Source organism: Heterocephalus glaber, unplaced genomic scaffold (assembly GCF_053883595.1).
Source record: "Heterocephalus glaber isolate CG9 unplaced genomic scaffold, H.glaber_assembly_v1.0 deba00000071, whole genome shotgun sequence".
In the NCBI taxonomy this organism is placed as follows: domain Eukaryota; kingdom Metazoa; phylum Chordata; class Mammalia; order Rodentia; family Bathyergidae; genus Heterocephalus; species Heterocephalus glaber.
Window position 1 is genome coordinate 13384636 of NW_028258137.1, and position 16759 is coordinate 13401394.

Below are 16759 nucleotides of genomic sequence, written 5' to 3' on the forward strand. Positions count from 1 at the left end.
GTGTAACTGGTGTTCAGGTGGACAGTTTGGAGCTGGGGACAGGGCAAAGTAAGGAAACAAAAGTTGAAAGAAAATCTAAGCAATGTGAGGCACCAAAATTGTCCCCATATCAAGGGAAACAGTTCTCTGGGCCTCTTTGCCACAGACCCACCCCCTGCCCCTTCCTATCCCCCAACCCCCACTATGCCATTCCCTTGTCTCCACCAGATGGCTTGGCTAAAGGACTGGGGTTTCAGAGAACTTATATACAGGACTGTATCTTCTTAGTACATTGTACTAGTTATCTATTGCTGTGTAACAAATTAGCCCTCAAGTTTAGCAGCCTAAAGCAACAAGCACTTATTATCTCATAGTTGGGTTGGGAATTTGGAGACAGCTTAGATGGGGCTCTGGTCTAGAGTCTGTCATGAACTCATGGTCAGGATGTCAGCAGGGCTTCAGTTCTCTGAAGGCCTAATTTGAGAGAGGACAACTCCACAGTGCTCATTCACATGACTGTTGGCAGGAGGCCTCAGTTCCTTTCTGATTGTTGGCTGGGGAAAGCTCAGTTACTTCTCACATGGAGATCACTTGATAGTACTGTGTGAGGATCCTTCTGACATGGCAGCTGGCTTTCTCAAGAGTGAGAGATCCGGAAGAGACCAAGAAGGAAGACACCATACCTACCTTTTATGTCCTGGTCTCAGAAGTCACACACTGTCCTATCTGCCATCTTCTGTTGATGAGAAGTGAGTTCCCGAGTATAGTCCACATTCAAGGAAGGGAAAGGAAGAATTGGTGATCATCTCAAAATCATGACAACTATGTTTTCTTGCTTCTCTTGTGTAATGATGGCTCCTGCTCTGACAGCCACAGCAGAGAGGAAAGAGGTGGTCAGACCTATGGTACCTACTGAAACTGCCTTTCTTGATCAAAGAGATGAAAATGGCATTTTCTGTGGTCACCAAGCTGTGACCTAGACCCTCATGGGGATCTGATACATGAACCAAACAACTGGGACTCAAATTAGAACCCAAAACCAGGGTGGAAGGCATCTGATTGGCCAAGAGTAGTTCACATGCCTACCTCTGGGAAGGAGTCAACCTCTCTTGGTTGACTCTCTTGGTTTGAGAGTGGCGGATGGATGGTTTCCTATTTAGAAAGGAGGGGATGCTTTTTATCAAAAGGTAGGGGAGTGGCTTTAGTAATTTTTAAAAAGCTGATTACAATACCAATTCTTCACCATCAGATGTGGCTTTCAAATCCATCAAGATAGAGGAGGAAGTATAATAAAACTAACCAAAGTTTGTTTCCGCCCTTTCCAGAAGATTCTTCCCCTTGACCCTAGCCCCCACCTAATATGAGAAGCTTTCAGAGCAGTAATAGGATACCCGCAATACCATAGCTAAAATAAGATCCACCAGATCTTATTCTAGCTCTTGTTCTACCCCTTGGTAGAAGCTGCCTCGTTACAAGATGATGTAAGAAAGGATCCACAGCTGGATTAAGTCAAAGTATGGAGACCTTGTCCAAGCAGTTTTCCTCCTTGTCTGTATAACCTTGACCAAGATACCTCCCCATTTTCTCCTCTGTGACAGTGAAGGGACTGGGCTAGAACACCTCCATGTCCCCAGCCCACTCTAATATTCTTGAATACCAAGACCCTGACTGGTCCAGCAGAGAGAAATGGATGGGAGACATGTAGATTTTGATATATCTTTGTGAATCAATCGACATTCCCCTTGCAGGCTTGGCGGAAGTATGACACAGACAGAAGTGGCTACATTGAAGCCAATGAGCTCAAGGTAGGATGGGACTTGGGAAAGGTATGGAGGACATGGAGAACAAGACTGAGGCCAGAATGACAGTGGATGTAAGGAACTCATGGAGGGAGGAGGTGTTGGGTGAGGAGCATGGATTTGTTGACTCCTTAAGAGGACTGAAGCCTGGCACTGAATTGCTGGACTTGTTACTGTGAAATTAATAACATGGAATTTGTGGGGTCACGGGGTTCAAAGCACACCCAGGACAGGCATCCTCAAGGCCATTCCAGGAGACTTCTAGCTTGTCCGCTTCCAAATTCCCCTGGGCACTTCTGAGTCCTCCATACTGGGCTCTGAGAAGACAGCTCCAGCCTCTACTACTTATTTTGTGGAAGCAGGTTCCTCCTAGGAGCCACCCAAGACTTCCAAGTTCACTCTACGAGTGTTAAGGGGTGAATATAACTGGTAGACCTCAGCAAACAATGTTGAATAAACGAATGAACACCTGAATGACAGATCACATGAGTCTAGATCTGAAGAGGTCTTTTGTGTTACAGGGATTCCTGTCTGACCTGCTGAAGAAGGCCAACCGGCCATATGATGAGCCCAAGCTCCAGGAATACACCCAAACCATAGTGAGTAGACAGAAGTATCCCTCCCCTCAGGGAGCAGGGCTTGGCCCTCAAGCCACTGGGGGGTTCTTTCTTGCAGAGTCTTTTCTTGAATGGTTCTTTAGGCCCACATGAAGTGACTCATTATTGGCATTAGGGAGGTGAGTTCATGGCCCCACATACCATTTGAGGTCCCCTCTGAGCTGACTCTTGGGCCAGTGTGAGACTGAGAGGGGAGGAGAGCATTTGTTTCCATGGCAACCTCTGTAGCTCTGAGAGTGGGTAAACCTGGACAGAGTGGGCTTTTGGTGCTGTACTTCGGCCTGCTGTGCCTCGGCCACCCCCTCTAAGAGGAAGGGAAAGAGGAGCAGGAGTCAAGTCCTTGCTGTCTCTCCCAAAACATTTTGGCCCCCAGCTTCCAGGTGACCTAAGAGGAGGCACAAGCACCCTCCACCTGCCTCCTTCCTCTCCTTTCCAGTGGGAAGGGATGGCAGGTCAAGGCCACATGCGAGACAAGCTCACAGCAATTAACCAGAACCTCTTTCTGTTCCCAACAGCTACGGATGTTTGACTTAAATGGGGATGGCAAATTGGGCCTCTCAGAGATGTCTCGGTAAGTACCTGCTCTCACTCCTGGTGTCAGTTGGGACACTTGCACTCCTGTGCTGCCATCTCCATTGCTGAGATCAGTTGGTAGGAAAAGTGGCAGGTCCAGGAGTCAGGAAGCCCAAGACTAAGCCGGGTGGAATTGGGAATGTCAACACCTCCCTTTGTCCCTCTCCCTCTTTTTTGAACTTTCTACCAATTACCGACTAGGAAGTGCTCAGAAATCAGAAATGGTTTGCGTAACTAGACACGCTGCCTCTGGACCACCTGTCTGCTGGTTCTTGCCTGGTCCCTGTCTCCTAACCTCTGCTCTAACATTTTCTTTCCAGACTCTTGCCTGTACAGGAAAACTTCCTGCTTAAATTTCAGGTAAAAGAGCCACTTTACTTCCCTTTGCCTCCTCTTTTCCCTTCATCGCTCTAAGCTTTGGCCTTCCACCCTCAAAATGTGCCCTAAAATGGAGTACACACACGCGCACGTGCACACACACACACAGGCACACACCACACTCTGGGGCTTTTGCTTTTTCATTTAATGCCTTGGTTCTTACAGGGCATGAAGTTGACCTCAGAAGAGTTCAATGCCATCTTCACATTTTATGACAAGGTGAGAAGGAACAGTGTGGGGTACCGGGGAGCCCTGGCTCAACTCCATCTGTGCTAAGAAACCAGCTTTCCAGAGGGGACCCTGAGCCATGTGGCTTTCTTCTTGTAGCATCTTCTGTTATGTGAGAAGAAAAACTGTTGCTCTCGATCCATGGCCTATAGAGCCCAAGAATGAGGTTTCTTGAAAGCCCAGTGGAGAAGAGTTATCGGAAGAGGGTTGTGCTCAGAGCTGGGGTGTGATCTTGATGGTTCTGGGTCACAATGGTACACTGGGGCCATTCATTTTCCCAGGGCGGTGGGAGTGAGCGGACCTCTTGGCCCTCCTCTACCCCTCCCTTAGCTGTTCCTGTCTGTGTGAGTCCAGTGGTCTTCTCTATAGCCAGTGTTGGGGGTAGACTTTTCTTTTCCAGTACTGGGGATTGAACCTAGGGCCTTTGCACTAAGTTACAGCCCCATTCTTTTCTTTTCTTTAATTTTGAGACAAGGTCTCACTAAGTTTTTAGGTTCCCCAGGCTGGGCTTGAACTTATGACCCCCCTGCTTCAGCTTCTGAGAGTGTGGAGGTGGTCTTTAAATAGCCCCCAGACTCCAGGAATTAACTGTGCTCCTGGAACCTCGTTTATATGAGGCTAACGAGAGTGCACTGAACTGCCCTGTGCCTGCACTGACTGGTAAAGACAGAAGTAACCGGTTATTTTGTCATTACATGATCTGCACTCCTCCATCTGTACAGTGTAGTGGGAAGGTTAAGCCCAGGGAGCTCCTTGAAATGGGTAGGAGGAAACGAGACACAAAGTCAGGGTGGCTTGGGCTGAGGTCTCAGGGCCGTAAGCTGACTCTCTGATGCACCCCTAGGATGGAAGTGGCTACATAGATGAGAATGAACTGGATGCCCTTTTGAAGGATCTCTATGAGAAGAACAAGAAGGTGAGCAAGTGAGCCCAGAGGTCCCAGAGCATGGGGTAGAGAAATGCCATGGCTTCATCCCACTGCCCTCTGATCTGCCACCACCGGCCAATGGCAGGTTTTGGTTTTTTTCTGGTCGACTCATTTTTTGTACTTCACTGTGTAAGATACATATAACATGGTTTACCACCTTAACCATTTTAAGTGTACAGTTCAGTGGTATTACATGTATTTATAATGCTATATACACGTGACCACCACCCATCTCCAGAACTTTTTCCATTTTGCAAAACTAAAGCGCAATAACCCACTAAACAATAACTTTCCACTCCCCACCGCCCATCTGCTGGCAACCATTTTACTTTCTGCCTTCATAAATTTAACTACTGAGCTACTGTAGGACCCTCCTTGAAGGAGAATCAAACCATCTCTTCATGACTGGCTTATTTCACTCCACATAATATCCCCAAGGCTCTTTGGTAGCACTGTCAGAATTCCCTTCCTTTCCAAAGCTGAGCTATGTTGCCTTCAGTGTATAAACTGCATTTCGTCCGAGGACACGTGGTTTGCTCCCACCTGTGGGCTGTGATGAATGACACTGTGATGAGGCAGTGGCAGGTTTGACACAGCCCGGGCTCATGGACGTGTCAGCCGATCTGCCAAGAGAAAAGACTCTCGTTCACCGTGCCTGCCTCTCAAGTGCAAGGTCCTGAGTTCAATCCCGGGTACAAGAAAAAAAAAAAAGGCTTTCAACACAAAGCGAGATTTTGGAGGGCAGGGGTAGGAGGAGAGGGAGGTTATTCTGAATTTGATGAAGTGCAGACTCAGGAGCTGGGAAGGAGTCAAAAGGCACCACCAAAGTGTTTGTTCCTCTCAAAGAAAAGAGAGAGTGGTGACTCCCATGCTTTTGCCTGGGGTTGGCTCTCGGGCATCTTGCAGGGACCCCCAGGGAGGTCAGTGTGGTCTCCTGGTGAGAAGAGACCCAGTGACACAGCACCAGGAGGCCAGGCCTTTGCGGCTGTCTTCCTTCACAGCCCCAAAAATGTCTTTCACGGACCAAATGATTTTGATGCTTTCTTTAATTAGATGATGAAATCTCTATAATTCCTTGAGTTGTCTGTTTTGGCTGCCAAACAAGAGCTAAATTTAATGCTCAATTTTAGGAAAAAAAATTCACTGCAGCCTCTAAGCCTTTCTTTCTCTCTTTCCAAGTGCTTTCTGATCTCTTTATCTTCATCCTGAAATCATCCCTCATATATTTCATCTTACATCTTTTTATGTTACCTGCAACTGCTCTTTCAAAGAGGTAGAAAATAAATGATAAGGACTCAAATACTTCCTAGGGAGAAGAGAATCCTTACCAGGTATCTGAATTCAGCTAACTTTTTCTTGGCACCTAAGGTAGGTGAAAATTATTTATGCATCCAGGAATGTCGGGGATCTTAATGGACTATATCTTTAACTACGGTTGGATTAATGAGGTGTGATTAGTCTTCGGGAGGCCCTGCCTAACACATGAGGTTGATGAACCCTCAAGGTACCTATTGAATCTCAGAGTGATCTGCATTTCCTGGTCATTAACTCACTAGGCTCTTTCTTGAGTAAGAAGGGCAATGCGTAGAGCTGCACAGGTTCACTCCAGATGTGGAAACAAAGGTAAAGATTCAGGTGTTGGGATTTGGAAGCAAGCCTGAAGGGTAGAGAACAGACTATTAATAAAGCTGTTTACCTGAGAGCCTTCCACCTGGACCAGGCCCCAAATTTGGCACCTGGGGATTGGGAAAATGAATCAGAGAGCAGGAGCTGCATGACTAATAACAGCAGCTGAGATGGGAAGGGAATGGCCATTTTGGAGGAGCCTACACAGACGATGAAGTTCCATTTTGACAGTGCCTGCATGGCCTGTGACAAGGCTCCTGGGCAAATTAATATTGGAAGCTCCGGAAGAGCCTGGCTGATGTAACTGAACTTGAATATTTCTCAGCAGTCCTAAGATCATGGCAACTCAGAAAAGCCTTTCCGAGTCTCAAGGAAAACTTGGAAACAAAGTAAGCAGCCCAATTCTCAAGACATTGAATCGCTTGCAGCCACACTTCACCATGAGTTTTCTCAAGCTCCGGGCTGCTGTGTAGGAGTCTCTTCCTTGGTCCCTACTTGAGTAACAGAAAGCTCGGGTGCACCCCAGTGTTAGGAATTAGGCAACATTTCCAGAGACTTCACAGCTTCGGGGAAGATGCCCCCAAGATAGAAATGCTTAGAAAGTGCCTTGGCACCAAACCAGGTCAGTCACATAAGGGAGATCCCTAAATATCAAGAAAAAGACTCCGCTTGGAGCACCGAAAAGAGGCAACTAAGAACAGGTGAGCCAAGCTTTGCACAGTGGCAGTATCGTAGCCAGTGAAGTTTATCCAAGGTGCGATTATTGCTCATTGAAAAGAACAGGTGAGCCAGGTAAAGAATTAGACTCCAGGGCTACAGGACTAAGGATATTTATGAGTTCGTCCAACCTTCAGTGAATATCTTAGTATGTATACCTCAGTTTTCTCACTAGCAGAATGGAGATTTTTTTTAAAAGTATCTGCCAGTGTTTTCAATACAAAAGAATGAGAAGAAGGAGAAAAAATAGGAGGAGGAGGAGGAAGGAGAGAAGAAAAGCTGGAAAGAAAAAGGCGGTCATTTAAGTGATGTTCCAGTATTGATGAAGGAATGACCTTGCTGTATTTCAAACCATTGTTATTTTCATCCAAAGCAATTATATAAGGCATATGGGTATTCAGTTTAATTTTGGCCTCCATTCTGCACAAGACTCTGGGCATATCTTCATGGACCGCCTATCTTAGTGGTTTCTGAAGACAACAAGAAGCCAGTGAATAAATAGTAGGCTGGTGAGCTTTTTTGTGGAAGGAAACTGAATTCTTTAAGTTGGACCTGCTTAAGAAAGTGTGGCCCAGGAGGCCTGGAAACCAGACCAAGGAGCTTTCCTGGGCCTGTCTCCATTAGTGGCTCTGAGTCAATGGACCTGGTGCAGAATAACAGCTGGCATCCCAGTGGCTGGCCTCTTCTGGTGTGCTCAGCACAGGTGCTTTGCTAAGTGTTGTTTCCATTAGTTCCCTCGCCTAATCATTGTAACACCTCAGGGAGCTAAGTACTGTACTCTTAGTGAACCCATTCTACAGGTGAGGCAGCTGAGCCTCAGAAAGACCACCTTCCCCAAATCAATGCAGCCAATAAGTGAAATAAAGAGGATTTGGACCCAGCTCCGTCGGACTCCAAAGCCCATGCTTTGTGTCCCTCTGAGTCGCCCGCCCTCAGATGAGATGGGAGAAAGTCTCGTCAGGTGTGACTGTGTAGGATGCCTCCTTTGGGTGAGGGCTTCCACTGAGCCTGCTCTCTCCCGCTCTCTCTCCCTCTGTCACCTAGGAAATGAACATCCAGCAGCTCACCAACTACAGAAAGAGCGTCATGTCCTTGGCCGAAGCAGGCAAGCTCTACCGAAAGGACCTGGAGATTGTGCTGTGCAGCGAGCCCCCCATGTAAAGGGGGCACAAGGTCTCCTCCACCTCTCCCAAACCCTGCCCCCGCAGCCCTGCCACTTCTCCCCAGATCCAGAGACCATGGGTGCCCCTCCCGCCACCCCTGCAACCTGCTCACCAGCCTGCAGAGCTGGAAAGAAGAGATGGAGGGTGGGCGGCTGAGGGGCCTGCTTCTAGCCCGCCTCTGAGCAGCCCTGACCAGGCACACAGCTCTGCCCGCCGTGGGTCACCAACTGCATGGGAGGTGGGTGGGGGCGTGGGCGGAGCTTCCCCGTTCTCTTTGCTGCGATGCATGAGCTCATCCGCTGTACAATTTAGGCTTCGATGTCCAACAGTGTAGACTCTTCCCTCTCTCTGTCCCCTGCCTCCGCCCCCTGCCACCACCCACCCCATCTTCCAGCTCCCACCCACCACCTCACTAATAGTGTAGCTGTCTTCTCAGAGTTCTGTTGTGCAGGGCATCTGCCCTCTCCTTGCCTTCTGTACTCAGTGTGCTCCTTTTCTCTCTGGGGTTCCTGTCTTCTTGTTTACCAAAGAAGAGTTTACAGACAATAAAGTGGAAACATTCTGCTGTGGATGCTCCCCCAGTTCTTGTTCAGTGGTCACCCTCTGCAGTTAACTCTCCTTGTCCAAGGGAGGGCCTTGGGCTGGTGCAGGGTGGTCTCCAGGATCACCTAAATGGAATGTAGGACCCCAAGACTCTATGGATTTCCCTCACCATTCCTTACCTGTCTCTTCACCAACCGGAGTCACTTTGTTCCATTTTGTTTCTACATCACAGATTATAAAAGCAGGCCCCATTCAGTGAAGGCTTACTAAGTCAGTATTGTGCAGAACAGCCCACCTGTGGCTCCCTTACTCCTTGAAGAGGGCCGCTTTGATTGTCTCCACCATACAGTTGAGGAAACTGAAGATTTTGTACAGGGGCTGAGTATTGAGGCCCACACCTCATGGCCAGTTGGGGACAGAGTCAGGGTATGGATCCAGCAGATGGGATTCACACTCTGAACCACTGCTTCTTCTTTTTGTAGTAGGGGTACCAAGGGGGTGTGGCCACCAAGCAGGAGAGACACACCCCCCAGCTAGGAGTTTCAGACCACCATTAGCTTAAAACTTTTCCTTTCTGGGAGTCCAAACTACCCAGAAACACCCAATCAGATGTCCGTTGATATAGGGCCACTTTGGCCATTGGATCCACAGAGCTGTTTGTGATCCTAGAATACAGACATAACTGAAAATTTTTAAACACTCATTTCTTGTCCACGAGATGCATGCTGATGACACTACCTCATTTAATCCCACAACAATTCTATGAGAAGGATACCAGTTTTCAGATGAAACTAAGACTCAAAGACAGTAAATAACCCATTCAAGATGCTGTATCTCCTAAGTATCAGAGCCAGAACTCAAATATGGGATGGTCTGACTCCAAAGTCATATGCAGAAATGTGCCTTGACTTGATATATTCAGAAGCCCCTCTGGAGCAATAGATCACCAAGGATCCTGGCCCACTTGAGGCAGATGTAGTCCTCAACTGCAAACTTCCAGCCCTGTCACTTCACCTGGCCTTGGTCCACATCCATCTCTGCCCACTTGAGATGAGAGTGTCCTTCAAGACCATTCTGGAGTTCTTCTTGTTCATCATATGCTCTTAATTGTATATTTGTAGCTTTTAAATTCTCCTTTTCTCTATGTGTTCTCTCTTGGGCGTTAAGAATCCAGGTGATTCCCAACTCTAAATTCCACTTTGTTGCCATAGAAACTAAATACCACGGCCATTTTAGACCTCAGTGTTTTACCCTCTACTTTCCTATCATCACTGTCACTACCACTGATAGTTCTCTAAGGATTTATGTCACCACCTGTTATGGAGAACTGTGTTCCATTTTTCCTCTGCCCATCTTGAATAATGGATCAACCCAACCCCAGAAAATCCAGGCTCTGTTTCCTGGGGCCCACTCCAGTGCCAATTATGCACTAATTCAGTCCAGGTCCCAGTAAAAAGCAGATGGCACCTTCAAATTATATCATTCAAGAAGGGTTTGTTCTCAAAGGTCTTTTTACAAACATGTGAGTAAAAAATGCAAGGGACTCATGAGGGACAGTGAATAACTAGAGACTAAAAACAGTGGAGTTGCTGTCACCCTCTCAAGCCCAAAGGAATGAGAAAAAGAAGAGGCAGTCAGGATCCAGAAGGGAAGAGTCATACAGGAAATGTCACACGTTTGGTTCAAGCGCACAGCCAGCACCAGGGTAACTCTCATGGAGTAAATACTGCAGGCCCTCCCTCCTCCCTACTTGCCTCCCATCTCCTTTCAGGGTTCCACGTTGTCCGGAGCCAACCTAAAGCCAGGAGACCAGGAGCTTATTGGTGTAGTCCATATGGGACAGCCTCCAGGACAGAAAGCAAGTCACGGGGAAGAGTGGCGAGTAAGGGAAAAGGCAATGGAAGACATCCAGCTCAGACAAAGATGTCGATAGTACTGAATGTATGAATCCAGAGTTCTGGAAGAGGTTGGGGCTGGAGATATGAATTTGTAAAACTTTTGGGAAAGACAGAGTCATGGAGGTGAAATCACCCAGGAAGTGACAGAAGGGAGATCTGAGAAAGGATCCATGAGCGTGCGCATGGCTGTATCAGAGGAAAGGAACAGGGCATGGCCAGGGAAGGGGAGAGAAAGGAGAAAGGAGTGGTTTCTGGAAGGCCAGGGGAGAAATATGTCTCCAGATGAAAGATGTGATCCAAGGTATCAGGCACTGCTGAGATGTCCAAGGGCTGAGTGTGTAAGGACCACTATTTCCTTGTCCAGGGCCTTCAGAGGATAATGGGAGCTCCTGAGGTGGATGTGGTGGGGTGAGGCAGGGCACGGCTGCAAGAGGAAATGAGGAGTCCCACCACTGGGCCTGGGTGGGTGTTAGTCCGAATTTAAAAGTTGTAAACCTTTCAGGTTATAATAACAACAGCTCCAAGAACCCTGAGATGTTAGCCTCTCAGGTCTTTGGGTAGAAAGTGAAAGTTCAGTTCTAACTAGCTCAGGCAAAAAGGAGAATCAGTGGACAGAGCTAAGCTATCTCCTGCATCTGGAAGGTTCCCCAAGACAACCTGACCTGAACTGAAATATTGCCACTCTTCCTGTCTCTCATTTCAGCTTTACTCTGTGATGGCTTTATTTTCTCAGACCTTTGTCCTCCACAAGACAGAGAACGTGTCCACTCCTGGCTATGTCCCCAGGGATTGGGTACACCAACACATAGCATATGTCAATAAACAATTATGAATGAGTGAATTGGCTCCAGAAGGGAAAGTGGAGCTGCCCCTCTTCCCTTAGTTCCATTTCAAAATGCCAAGGAGAAGGGACTCTTGGGTCATATGACCTCTAACCAATCAACCATGGCCACCAGGTGGCAAAACCTTCATTAGAATTAAACATGTGGGGTGGGGAGGGAAATTCTGAAGAAAGGATGGATGATTCCATTCCCAAAGGGGGGAAGTACGGTAGTCACCCCCCCCCAAATCCCCAGTATACCTTTATACTGCACTGGTATAAAGACATATATACTAATATTATGAACTAAAAGGTCATTTTTTTCTTTAGACTTAAAAAGAAAAGGAAAACATTTTGGCAGGTCTCTAAAGTGGCCTGGGTCCTGGGCACTGTGCTGACCAGACCTACTGGAAGACAGCTGCACCTTTCTAGGGGATTCTCGCAGGTGTCACCCATGTAGGTGGGGCTCCTGGCATTCTGAAGAGGTGATGCCTAGGTGTTGTTCTAACCCAAACCAGGAAGAATGTATGGAGTTAAAGGGTCTCTCTGAGTGGCTGATGGGGAAAACTGCACAGGAAATAGCAAATGGCCCAGGACAGGGCATGGCAGAGTCCCTCAAGAGAGCTCGTCTCTTGGTGATGACAGTTTGTCGAACATCGACTCCATGCCCAGTTTTGTTTTTTGTTTCAGAATGATTGAAGGCTAAAAGCCCATTAGAAAGTTGTGTGGTAAAAAGCACACACACAAGTTATTAAAAGAACAACCCAAGGAGATACCATTCTAACAGGTTTGGGAAACACATGGCCTGGGTCTGTTCTCTCCTAAGCATATTTATGGGACTGGCTAGCTTGATCCCCACACCAACACTATAGGAAAGTATTTCTATTGGCTCCTCTTCCTAGAAACCATGGGACAGAACAGCAAAGTAGCTTACCTAGGGTCACACAGCAAGTCCACACAGCAAACTGAGTCAGAATTCAAGTAGATGTGGTTTGACCCCACCACCTGGGTACGCAATACCTGTGCTTTTCAGTATAGTGGCTGAAAAGATAATAAGTAGGCTGCCTGTGTTCAGCTCACAGATATTTACTGAACACCTACTGTGAGGCAGGCCTCTTGCTAGATCCGAGGGGCACAGCAGTAGCCAGTGTGACAGTCCCTGGCTTCTGGGAGCTTTACCATTGAGATGAGGAAACTGGCAACTCAGTGTGGTATGGTGGTAGTGGTGGGTCTAAGAAAAGCACAGGAAGAGACCCCTCACATAGACTCGGGGCTGCTGAGAATTCCTGGATGAGGCAACGGAGCAGCTGAAACCTGGAAGAGAGGTAGAGTTTGGCTGGGAGAGGGGCTGGAGAGAAGAAAAGCCAACTCAGGCAGGAGAAAATTAGCATAAACTAAGGCAGCAGGATGGGGAGGATGAAAGCCCTCGCTCAAGACATGGGCAGGGCCAGCTCTGTGAGGGTGCAGGCCACTGAAGCACTGGATTCAACCTACCCACTTTTCACAAACCACAGTGTGGCTCCCTCTGTCCTTCCGATCTTGGTTCAAATGTCACCTCAGTGAGGCCCACCCTAATCAGATGGAGGCCACTGAATCTTCCACTCCACGCCCTTACCTGGTGCCATTTTTCTCCATGGAATACCATGTAATTCTAAGGTATGTTTCAGCTCTTCTCCCAGTTAGACATAAACGCTCAAGGACACCGGCTAACACTACTCATCATGTCCCTCACCTGGGTGTGCCTGTTCCTTCCAGCAATCCCCCTTACCAGGTCCCCTTCCCCTCCCGAGAATAACTGAGTCTTAGGTGCCAGGCAGGCTGGGGAGGGCAGAATAATGACCTCCCAAAGGTGTGTGCCCCTAATCACCAAACGTAGTAGATATGTCATCTCACATGGCAAAGGAGAATTGAGCTTGGAGGGGGAAGGAAGGTTGCTAATCGGATTTTGGAGTCACTTGGATTCTTCTTATGGCCCTCAGGAGCACACACATGGAAAGGGGAGAATTTAAATCTAAAGTTCTGACATGAGAGAGTGGCAGGAGGGTCAGGACCGGAATCAGAGCAACCCAGTGTGAGGAAGACTTCACCGGCCATTGCTGACTGTGAAGACAGAAGGGGTGGCCTCTAGAAGCTGGAAAAGGCAGGGAACACAACCCTGCTAATGCCCTGGTATCCGTCCAGCGAGACCTTTTCGGACCTCTGCCTTCCAGGTCAGAAGATACTTCCTCCACTTCCAGGTGTGTGTTCGGTGGCTCCCTCAGGACTCACAGGGACCCAGTCGCCTACCAGGTCAGAGGTCCTACTCACCCCTGCTGGCCCTCAGATAAGGTGCCCACTGGGTTAAGGTACTTATGTACCTCAACTTCTTTTAATTTTAAAAGGAATGTGAATATTTTGGCAGGTTCCTAAAGTAGCCTGGGGCCTGGGCACTGCACTGACCAGGCCTACTGGGGAAAACAGCTCTGAGAGTGAATGGCTGCTACCTTTTGAAGGGGATTTGTTCGGGAGCCACACATATAGGCAGGGCTCCATGTTAATCTGTGTTTTGTGTTATAACAAAATACCTGAGGTGAGTATAAAATAAAGAGGTCCACTTGGCCTATGATTCTGGTGGCTCAAGGGTCCATTCAACCTGGTGCCAGCATCCCAGTAAGATGCCCCTGCTGGGTCACCACATAGCCAAAAATGGATGGCAGCATGAAAATGGAGCCGAGCTTGTGGTGTGGCCTTGCTTTGTAATGACCCACTCTCATGAGAATGAGCTGACTCCGAAGACCAGCATGAATCCTCTCTGCGAGCAGTGCCCCAGGACCTAGTTACCTACTGTAGGGCCCACCTCTTAAAGCCCTCACTACTTCAACATCGCCACACTGAGGACCAAGCTTCTTGCCCACAAACCTTTGGGGGACAGACTCAAACTGTTTCCAAGCCATTGCATCCCTGTTCAGGGCATGTGAGTGCTCTGAAACCAGCAGACATCCTGTCATGCCCGGGGAGTAGACCTGCACACACCTATGTTTCGGCAGGGGCAGGAGAGAAGCTGAAGGCCCAGGGCCTGGTCCAGTGTCCCCATGACATCTGCCCTTTGTTTCCATTCAGAGACCACAGTCTGCAGTCAGGACTTGACCACACATTCCGTTTGGGGTCTCAAGTTCCCCTCCGTAGAAATGGAAGCTAGGGATGGATATGTGAGCGCCCTTCAAATCCTTACCTGCTGACACCTCATGGCAGAGGGTTCAAGAATGGCAAATGCCACCTAGCCATGAAGGAAAACTAAATTAAAACCATAACAACATACCCTGGCATTATCCACCAGTGAAAATCAAGTCTCATTTTCAAAAGTTTTATTTTCATTTATAAAAGCATGGTCCACAAAATTGTTGTGGGTTACAGGGATCTAAAAAGAGAAGAGGCCCCCTCTGCCCCAAAATAGAACACTTTAAAGCAACATTAACAACAGTTTAAATAAACAACCAAAATGACATTCCTGCATCACTTCATGCTGTTCTGTGGAATGACTTCTAGCTCTACTGGATCTTGGATTAGCAGTCTGCTCTCAGGAAAGTAGTCTGCTTCTGGATTAGGAAATATTCTGGAAATCCTGACTCAATCTGTGGGGATAATCTGAGAGTTGCTTAAGTGATGTCAGCTCAGAAGCCAATACACATGAGTCTGTTCTTTAACATGGGGACAGTTTGAGCTCCCTGCCACAGTCATTTACCAAGAGCCTTTGTGTCCTTTTCCATTGAAGACACAGCTGCAGCCTGTAGCTCAGAAAAAAGCCTTCAGGTAAACATGAAAACAATCAAAGCACTACCTGTAAACAGAGACTTCATGACCATGGTTAATTTATTACTATGACTAATAATATGAGAATAAATTTCTCTATCAGTGTGTCTCCTGAGAGTAAAAATATGGGCAGTGAGGGATTTGACTTCCCATAGAACATACAATTTCTAAAATTTTTTTTTTTGGTAATGGGGATCAAACTCTGGACCTTGTGCTTGCGAGGCAGGTGGCAGAACCACTGAGCTACATCCCCCCGGCCCAATTTCTAAAATATTTAATCATTTATTAATACCATTTGGCCTGCATAAGTTTAACCTGAGCAAGGCTGAACATCTGTTCTGATCTGACAACTCTTCTCACGTAGAGTTGTTTTTTTTTTTTTTGTACCGGGGATTGAACTCAGGACCTTGCACTTGCGAGGCAGACAGCAGAACCACTGACTAAGTCCCCAGCCCCTTCATGTAGATCTTATAGTACAGACAAATCAAACAATTACTTCTAATATCTCTTTGTGAAAGAACAAATCTTTGTGATTTTCCAGGGCTTTGCTGGGAAATCTCAAAGGTCATTCATTATAGGTACGAGAATATCCTGCAATTTCCTTCATTTCTTTATATCTGTCTTGGGAAGGCAAGACCTGAACAGTTGTCAGGAGAATTGGACACCAGGTTAACACATGGTCATGGGTGTCGAAGACACAAGCCTCGGTTATCCATTTAACTGATAAGGAAACATTTAAAAATAAACATATCCAAGAGTATCAAAAACACATCCATATAAAAACTTGTATACATTCTTAGCATTATTCATAATGGCCAAAAAATAAAAACAATCCAGTGCCCATCCAGTGATGGAGAAATACACTGAGGTATATCCATACAGTGGAATATTACTCAGCTATCAATGGAATGAAGTACTGATCCATGCAATGTCATGAATGAACCTTGAAAACATTACACCAATTAAGAGGAACCAGATATAAAAGCTTTTCATTATATAATCCCATTTGTATAACATGTCCAGAATAGGCAAAAGCATAGAGACAGAAAGTAGATTGGGGTTGCCACAGGCTGAGGGTAGGAAGAAAATATGAAATTTCATTTTGGAAAATATTTTACAATTAGAATTAGAAAGTGATAATGTTTGCATAGCCCAATAATATACTGAAAACCATGGACCTGCACTCTTCAAAAACTGCAGTATCTCAGCCTTTAAATAAAAGCTGCCTACATAAGCATGGCTTGCAAAATAAGTGAAATAAATAGAACTATACATATAGTTTCCTCTTACACGAAAAATTTTTGTTCTTTGTGTTTTAAAATAATCTATTCTAGGACATGACAAATTCAACATAAAACACCAAAAAGTATTCTAGTAAGATAGAATTTCTGCTATCCAGACAGTCTTTCCTATTACAGGCAATGGTACCAATCAGTAGCTAAGAGGGCAAGGCCCACAAACTTGAGCAGAGTTGACTAAAATTTAACCCATTTCAGTTTCTTAACATAGGTATTATAAAGCAACAAAAATAAAATTTACTTCCTAGGTTTTGTCCTTCATGGTGCTCTTTTATATTGTGGAACACACTGAAAATTAGGACAGGGATTCTCCAAGGGCAAGACTATTTTTATAATCTAGCTAAAACCTTATTTATGTTAACATGCAATGTGTTCCACATTGCTACTTTCAAATGGATCAGCA

The 16759-nt window shown here is 46.6% G+C and overlaps 1 protein-coding gene and 1 pseudogene across 1 annotated transcript in view; both read left to right on the forward strand.

Moving 5' to 3' along the window:
• Calb2 (calbindin 2) overlaps positions 1-8577 on the forward strand; it is a 28863-nt gene extending 20286 nt beyond the window's left edge. Inside the window, exons 5-11 of the mRNA XM_004842895.3 lie at positions 1728-1784; positions 2300-2377; positions 2911-2966; positions 3289-3328; positions 3512-3565; positions 4419-4490; positions 7890-8577. Coding sequence (XP_004842952.1) covers positions 1728-1784; positions 2300-2377; positions 2911-2966; positions 3289-3328; positions 3512-3565; positions 4419-4490; positions 7890-8006 — 474 coding nt within the window. The 3' untranslated portion in view covers positions 8007-8577. The remainder of the gene's footprint in view (positions 1-1727; positions 1785-2299; positions 2378-2910; positions 2967-3288; positions 3329-3511; positions 3566-4418; positions 4491-7889) is intronic.
• On the forward strand, positions 6838-6910 carry LOC147830615 (U4 spliceosomal RNA; annotated as a pseudogene).
• Positions 8578-16759: the final 8182 nt, after the last annotated feature.